This window comes from Gymnoscopelus microlampas, assembly GCF_963454915.1.
Source record: "Gymnoscopelus microlampas genome assembly, chromosome: 12".
Lineage (NCBI taxonomy): Eukaryota > Metazoa > Chordata > Actinopteri > Myctophiformes > Myctophidae > Gymnoscopelus > Gymnoscopelus microlampas.
The window spans coordinates 11,793,922-11,802,712 of NC_139949.1; the positions used below are offsets into that span (position 1 = coordinate 11,793,922).

Below are 8,791 nucleotides of genomic sequence, written 5' to 3' on the forward strand. Positions count from 1 at the left end.
ACACTGATACATACCCTTAGTGCCGCCCGTATCTTCCAGCTGAGGTAAAAACTCCTAAACACACACACACACACACACACACACACACACACACACACACACACACACACACACACACACACACACACACACACACTTAATAAGTCACACAAACCATTTGAGACGCATTAGGATGAACATAAAGCACACAGGAGTACCTAAATAACAAAATATAAGTACCTAATAGAAGGGAGAGATTTAAAATAGCCCTGCACAAATTGACAAATGCTTAGTATGCGGTAACCCTTACCGACACCTGGTTGAGCCCAAACAGTGAGTGCTGAGAGCTGCAGCGCACAGGCGGTGTCGAGTTGACCTTCCGAAACACAGTCATCTCCACACCGACATGACTGTCCCTGTGAGGAAATTAAAACGGCAGTGGAAAGAGGACTGAAATAAATACACCATGCAGCATTTGAGTACGCTGTGATCTCATTCAATATGATTCTTCAAACTATAGCACAAACATCCACTTATTGTTCACAGGACATAATGGTCCTCATCAATCTAACAAAGAAACCAGCTCAGATCACACTGTAGAATTCATGTTATGACAGGGTTCACGTGTGATTTATGAAACGGTTGTGTCTCATTAATCATAGCATAAGAATGATAGTGTTGATAAATGTGACAGCTGAAAACGATTATTTAAATATCACGCCCTTAAATATTCTCGCTTTAGACGCCGTGACCCTGGAGTGTTCAACATGGACATGTGGAATATGGCCAAGAAGAGAAAACTTCTCTGGTGGAGATAGATATTTTAACATTGCAACTTAAGTCCAATTGAAAAAGGAAGTCAGAAGAATCAATGTGGTCTGGACAAAGACATCACTTATGCAGGATTGCGGGCCATCAACGACACTTGAAGAGGTAAACAAAGACCTGAAACTTACATCATATAAATACAAATATTTGACTAATAATATCAATAATTAATAATACTTTGGCGTACACAGCAGAGTTCCCCACAAACCATCTGGGCTAAAGAGCCTTACGGAGCACTCCACCGTGGTGCGTATTTGTGCACTGTTGAACCTGCGCTCTTGCTCTGTTGCAAGGTTTGCCTGTGTGGGGTTATCACTTATTGCGTGACGGGATAACCTTTGTCACCTGGTACATGAATCACACGAAGATGACGGCCCTGCCCCCATTTCAAACGATTTGGAAATAGGTCTACCTATTTACGTTATGGACACATCCAGTGGTCGATATAGGCCTTTACATACTGTAGGTTAGGTTACATATTTCTAAGTGATGAATATGTGATTGCATAGATCAGATAGCCATCAGATTTTCCAACTATGCTGCACCGCAAGTCTGTATCATGCACTACTATGCATCAGTGGTTTCATGTCAGGCTTATCGCTGCAACCACATCCCCAAAGTAAATTCCTTCTATGAACCTTAGACTTCGCAATGAAGTGTTAAGGCTTCTGACAAGCTTGCTTATCATTAACCTTGTTTACCTGTGTTGATTTCCATCATGGGTTGCTGACCCCTCCTCTCCCTCCTCCGCCCTCGGGGCATCGGCCGTGAGCGAGGCCTGCTTCTGCTCTATGATCTCGCCGAGGTCGAACATGGTGTGAAGCCGGAAGTTAACCACCTTTATGGCTGTGAAGAAGACGGCCACCACGGCACAGTACACCCCTGCTACCACCAAACTAGGAGGAAGGGCCTGAGAGGTAGGCAGAGAGAACGACAGCAAATGAGGCTCTGTATACTATACTGTAGAGGAGTCATACGAAACTACTTCAAAGAGATGTTGAACTTTGGTAGTTTTAGGTGTTGTATACATATAAATGTTATCAATCATCTTTATCAGATGCTCCTGCGCTCAATGTGCTGTGAGAGAGGATTGGGGGACAAAGAATGACAAATTTCTTCCCTCTTTCCCTTTACGCTTGTGAAAAGAAACGCTTATGAAAAAGGTCTCACAAATCACATTTTTAACACAAAAAGCAGACTCTACTGATATATTAAAAGAACAAGTGCTCTACTGATATATTAAAAGAACAAGTCCTGTAAGCTGGCCCCACATCACAGAACAATTTGCCTGAATTTGGGTCCGATTCACCCCTCCCAACAAACTTTCCCAATTCGAAGATGGTCTGAATTGTTAATGTGCCAACTGGTTAACTCTTTAGTGTGAGCGGTTCACAGACTTCATCTTATGTCACGACTGGCTCAGAGCATCACCAATCTTGAAACGTAATTATCAAACATGTTACAAACAACTAAACCCTGTTAGTGTGAAAGGGACAATGACTGAATGTTGAGCAGAAACCAACAATATCCAATGAAAGCTAGCTGTCTGGGAAGCGTCAAATAGCCTCAAATCATCAGAACTTAAATCTGTGTGTAAATAATGCATCAAGCCCGGTTATCTCCTACTGTCCATTATTTCACAGAGACTCTCCTCTGTTAAAACATGGCGGGTTCATTAGTTTGTTTACACTCTCTGAGTGAAAACTGTTTAAAACCGTCACCTTTAATGATAGGTGGCCCCAAACAGGGCCAAACAGATATATTGGCAAAAACGATACATCGGTTGGGCTCTAATAGAAACCAAGGTTCTACCAAAATTTGACCATCACTTTAAAAGGCTGTGTGACTTCACTTTAACGCAGTCTTGCAAATGGCAAGACCAACAAATGAGACAACAGTCGAACAGTGTACTGCCTGCAGTGCTTTTAGTATCACAGAGAAGCCTCCACTTACTGGTCATGTCAAACTATGAAGGCTTGAGGGGGGCATAGTTGTTTGACACATTAAAAGAAAGTCCAATTAAGACAGCAGAGGCTACTGAGAGTCTATTTCGTTGCCTCCTTCTGACCCCAATGGAAACAAGACCGCAAGGACATTTTTGGACGTACCTTTTAGACAAAGTGTTTTGACTGTACATGTACATGTTTTTATTTTATTTCTGCCTAATAAAATATTCAATCAATCAAACATGGAGCACAACACACACCCTATCTTAATCTCTGAAGCTGTGGAATTGCACTCACCATGTAGAGCAGAAAGGGGAAGGCCAGGAGGAATATCCAAAGGTACAGGTGGAAGCAGTTGGAGAACGTACTCTGATGGGGGTCCACATACCAGCCTCCTGTGAGAGAAGCCCACACCCCCTGCCGCAGTATCTGAAGAGCTTGGGAACCCATCTCCTTCTTCAGGTCAAGTCAACCCAAAGTTGCAATGCCTCCTCGGAGGCTTTTTTTTAACTGTGCTGCAGTTGTAGCCACAGTGTGTCGTGTCTACAATGGCACTTCCATTTAGGATGGCAGTTTAACCATTTGGACTGAGGCCGTTTCATCAAGCATGCCAGTCTTGCGCCTCAAACTTGTACGTTTAATGTGCTCGCTTACAAACACACTGTTGCCAAAAATCTAGCCTAGCCCTTGTAGGGTAATCAGGAGTGTGACTTTTTGGCACATTGGTAATCCACTGAATGTATAAAAAGTATTCATCTGTAAGAAAGGTCAAAGCTGTTTTTGTTTTAATTCCTCATATTCTATCAACATTCTAATGGGTATTCCACTGGAAACAGGAATTCTAACTAATCTTGAGGTCAAGTAATTTGTATTGGAACATACACAAACCACAAATCATTTAAAAAGATAACACCTTAAAATGGTCTATTACTTCTTGGTTTCACGTAACTATTTACATCGCAAATGCTGATTAATCGTGTAAGCGATGACGTGTAAATGTTTGTACAGTTTTACTTTTAGACAGGACAACTATTTCCAGCCAAAAAACAGCATTTCCAGAGCTAGGTCACTGTAGCCACAACAAGCCAGCTTTAAAGTTCTGTAATTGACAGTAGCTTGGTAGCGACCAGTTTAGCTCAATTGACCAATATCCGTATATAAATGTCAACTGGACAACAAATCAGTCGATATTCGAGCTCGTCAATCGTCGCTAGCTGACGATTATTTCAGCGGTTAGCTCTAACATTAGCATAATATGGCTAGCTAACGTAAATAGCTGATAACAGTTCACTGGCTGGCTAGCGTTAGCTTCCTTTTGGTGTGATTTGATTTAATTAACATGCTGTGCCTCCTATCTCACTGTGAGACCTTCTCCACAACACGAGCCTCGTTACAGCCAGATGACTAAAAACAGGGGTAGTTGTTCAGCTTGCCTCATGTCCTCCTTTCTTCCGCGTTTCACTCCTTTTTTGCAAGAAAATCTCAGGTTTTTCCTTTCCAGCCCAGGATGATGCTAGCATGCTATGCTAGGTCAGCGTTGCCAGATTCTGCGAGAGAAACAAGCAACCGGGTCTATGAAAACAAGCCCAAAAGAAGCGACTTATATAGGCTACATGAACACTTTATTTGAAAATAGCAGATCTACAAGCTACGCGACGCGTTGTGAGATTGTAGATAGGCAAATTTATTTTTTAAATCGTGAAGAAAATGTGTAAAGAATTGGAATGTTTTTGAGGCATTTCACACACAAATCTTGTATGGGGGTCCCTGACATAAAATATTTACATATGGGGGGCTGGGGTCCGCAGACAAATACATATTTTTTTTGGGAGGAGGGGGTCCTCCTTGACTTGAAAATGTTTGAGAAACACCGGTTTAAACGACGTTAGTAAACAAGCCCAGATAAAGGAAATACACTTTTAGAAACAAGCCCCCCCACCCAAAAAACTATATTGACAAGCAACTTACCAGAAAAACAAGGCCAAAGTCGCGTAGAACAAGCGGACATGGCAACACTGTGCTAGGTGGACTAGCCATAAAGCTGTCGCTTAGCTGCAGGGCTAACTTATCATTGTTTTGTGCAGAGCTGCTGTGAGGAAGGTCTCTCGTCCTCTTTGGCATAAAACGCTCGTCGCCGTTAGATATCCTGCGGTGGCGGAGCTCCTCTTTCATGCTCAGCGACAGCTGTTCCTTTCATTTCGTTGCGTTTTGTTGTTTTTTTGGGTGGCAGAGCCGTTGATGTGATGTTTGTTCCAAAAGAAGCTAGCTTTGGCTAACTAGTTGACACACACACATGCTCGCGCAAGCGCATAGAGTAGTGTTCCCAGAAGGCTGATTGGTCGGTTGTTGCCAGTACGTCATAGATGTATGGGTGGAGTCGGCAGCTGTCTTGTGTTCGGGGTTTACGTCATCGAAGATGTCATGCACCGTTGGGAACAGGTTATTTGGAGTGTGTGTGTGTGTGTGTGTGTGTGTGTGTGTGTGTGTGTGTGTGTGTGTGTGTGTGTGTGTGTGTGTGTGTGTGTGTGTGTGTGTGTGTGTGTGTGTGTGTGTGTGTGTGTGTGTGTGTGTGAGAGAGAAATGCTGCATGGTGTATTTATTTCAGTCCACTTTCCACTGCCGTTTTAATTTCCTCACAGGGACAATCATACTCACTGGTCACTTTATGCAGGGCCGCTGGCATAAGCAGTCTATGCGGTTGCTTAGGGCCACAACCACTATGGGGGCCAGGGAGCCCATCATTGTCACAGAAATTGTTCATACTAATTGAGAAACGTTGGCACCTCAGAAGATCACACTTTTTGAGAAACTTTCTTTCTTTCTTCCTGTGATGCCTGCTCCTATTCAGTCATTTCTGGTGATGGCAGATCAGCTTTTATCAATTTCCAATGAAGAACACACCGTCCTGGCACTAGACAGAGGGAACTAGCCCAAGCAGGGTTGAGGAAATGACTTATACTAGGGAAGTAAATTGGGCATCACACTTTGTGATGATTGTGATCGAGGTTTCTATGGTTTCTGCAGGAGCAGGAAGAAAGGCCAAACTCGCAGGCAATCAAAAAGTGTGATCCCATGTTCTATACATGTCACTGTGACTGTGACAGGTACTTCAAATGACAGGTGAGAATTATAAGCCTGGTCAAATATTCAAATATTCAAACTTGCAGTTTTGGACAGTCACAGTAAGTACACTTTTGGAGTATCAGCTGATAACAGCTGATACTATACTTAAAAGTAATGACAACGTAATGGAGTAAACGTAGTGGAGATAAAAGTATATTATTTGCACAGAAATGCAGAGGAGTAAAAGAAAACAGTAAAGTGGACTTTATGGTATATTTACAGTGCATTTATGGACAATTAATCGCATAATCACTTACTGATAATTAGTCTACAATTAGTCATGAATTGGGCATTGGGGCGAAGCACCCCTAAAGAGGTCTGACCCTAAATATGCTCCTGATATTTACATTAACAAAAACGCAAGCTTTAACTATTCTATTTGCAGTCCTTTTTAATTGTATTGTAGTGTGTGTGTGTGTGTGTGTGTGTGTGTGTGTGTGTGTGTGTGTGTGTGTGTGTGTGTGTGTGTGTGTGTGTGTGTGTGTGCGCGCGCGTGCGTGCGCATGCGCATGCGCATGCGCATGCATGTGCGTGCGTGTGATTGGGAGGTTGTGCTGGGAGTGTTTTGAGGTAACAAACAATCTTGCTTAGGGCCACCAAAGTCCTAGGGCCGGCCCTGCTTGTATGCCTGTCCAACTGCACATTAACCTACATTTCTGCTCAGTTAAATACATGGCAGCAACTCATTGTATAGCCATGGCTTGCACACATGGCCAAGACAATCTGTTGCACTTCAAACCCACCATCAGAAAGGGGGTGTAAAGGTGTATTAAAGGAGCTACACCATGCATTTAAAAAATAATAATAATATTTAATATCATATTGTTTATGTCCCTCAAACGTTTTTCAAAAGGTTTGAGCCTAAATCAAGCCTCAGATATACTCATTCCAACTAACTTCTCTCTGGCTTATAAAGCACTTTCACCTGCAATACCACATTGTCCTGTTTGGCACGGGGCGCTATTGAGCCAGTTTGTATGCATGCTATGTCCTGGTTCTGTGTGGAGACCAAAAACACACAAAAATGAAGAAAAAGTTAAAATTCATGGTGTAGACCCTTTAAGTGACTTTAAAGTTGCCATGGTTGTTGTTGGTGTCAAATTGGCTGGCCTGAGAAACCACCCGTTACAACTGAGGTATGCATAAGAGAATCTCTGAAGCATCAGCAGCAGAAGACCACACCGGGTGCCACTTACAATTTGCAATTGCACTGGCTCAACAAAATTGGAAAATAGAAGATTGGAAAAACATTGCTTGGTCTGATGAGTCTCGATTTCTGCTGCGACATTCGGATGGAAGGCTCTACTACTACTGTAGCCCACCTGCCTCAAGGTTTGACCTGTTGTGCACTCAGAGATACTCAGGGACTGAACTCAATTAATTCCAGCCTGTGCAGCTGGATCCTAACACCAGGTGGTCAGCATCGGCTTCAATACCTCTGCTCCACTGAGCCCCCTCCTCTACTCCCTGTACAATGTCTTCGTGGCCATGCACAGCTCAAACTCGGTGATTAGGTTTGCAGATGACACGAGTGTCAGGCTTCGAGACAGCTACTTCCTCCAGGCAACCAGGTCTATGAACAATAGACATTAAGGCCTGTTGCTTGTCTGCCTACTACACACACACACACACACACACACACACACACACACACACACACACACACACACACACACACGTACCCACACACGCACGTGTGCGCACACACACACACACACACACACACACACACACACACACACACACACACACACACACACACACACACATATACAAGTAGCCTACATACAGTAGTGCATACATACTATAATTACTGTACATATTTTGATTACAAGTTTTCTTGTTTTTCTTATTTTTTTATTTAGTTATTACTACTTCTCTTGTTATTATTTTTGTTGTTGTTATTGATGTTGCAATGTTCAGGAACTGAAAAATAATTATGAGTGAATAAAATCTTGAGCCTTGATACTACATACTATTTATGCTTTGTGGTCAGGCCCAGGAACATGCCTCACAATGAACAGCATCTGATCTGATACAATTTAACTAAATTACATTATGCATGTGCTTCCATGACTCCTATAACATTTTATTAGGCAACACCTTCAGAAAACTATTGAAATGAAAAAGGTGCCGCTGCCACCTCTTGAAAGAAGATGTCAGTCTTCAAGTTGAGTTGTGTTGTGGCTTGTGCTTTAGCAGCTTTAATTTGTCACTATCCTGTGGAGGCTTGACGTTGAAACAGGCCAATCTCCATCCAAGTCACTGCACGTCACACACACACACACACACACACACACACACACTACTACAACTACAGTTTCTAACTGGTGAGGCATTACTATGGACACGACAGCACTATACAGTAATATGAGGAAGTTTAGAATTGTACAATTATTAAATGTAAAATAACAGTGTTTTCCATAATAGGAGAGTTGAGACTATACTTGATATCTGGCTGGCACATTATCTAGATAATTATATGTCTATTCTAAAATTAATTAACTAGGCCGATGCCCTTTGGGAATGCTGTCCGTTGGGAACACGTGCCCTTCCGTTGTGTCTGTTGTCAGAGTCCATAGCGCAGTACCCATAATCATAGTACTTGAAGGCCAGTCTATGACGTCAGTAGGCTACTATGACATGGCATAGAGATGACATCAGGACAGGGACCTCCACACATGGGCATACTTGGGACACAGACAGACAGACAGACAGACAGAGACAGAGATCTCCATATATGGGCATTATTATCAGACGCAGACACAGACACACAGACAGGAAGATACAGAGATATTTGGATTTTCGGTTCTGGAAAACCGCTGGTCCGACCAGCACAACACTTGAGTGTTGTGATACATAAACCAAGTTTGAAGTCGTTGGCCGAATGTTGCTGAAGTTATGCCAGAGACACA

General features: G+C 42.7%; 1 protein-coding gene across 1 annotated transcript in view; it reads right to left on the reverse strand.

The window, feature by feature from the left end:
• The window catches only part of LOC311057957 (pecanex-like protein 3), a 50,522-nt gene extending 45,493 nt beyond the window's left edge, over positions 1–5,029 (reverse strand). Inside the window, exons 1-5 of the mRNA XM_084075178.1 lie at positions 4,722–5,029; positions 3,051–4,300; positions 1,509–1,717; positions 290–395; positions 15–54 (exon numbers count right to left, since the gene is read on the reverse strand). Of these exons, the coding sequence (XP_083931304.1) occupies positions 15–54; positions 290–395; positions 1,509–1,717; positions 3,051–3,203 (508 nt within the window). The 5' untranslated portion in view covers positions 3,204–4,300; positions 4,722–5,029. The remainder of the gene's footprint in view (positions 1–14; positions 55–289; positions 396–1,508; positions 1,718–3,050; positions 4,301–4,721) is intronic.
• Positions 5,030–8,791: the final 3,762 nt, after the last annotated feature.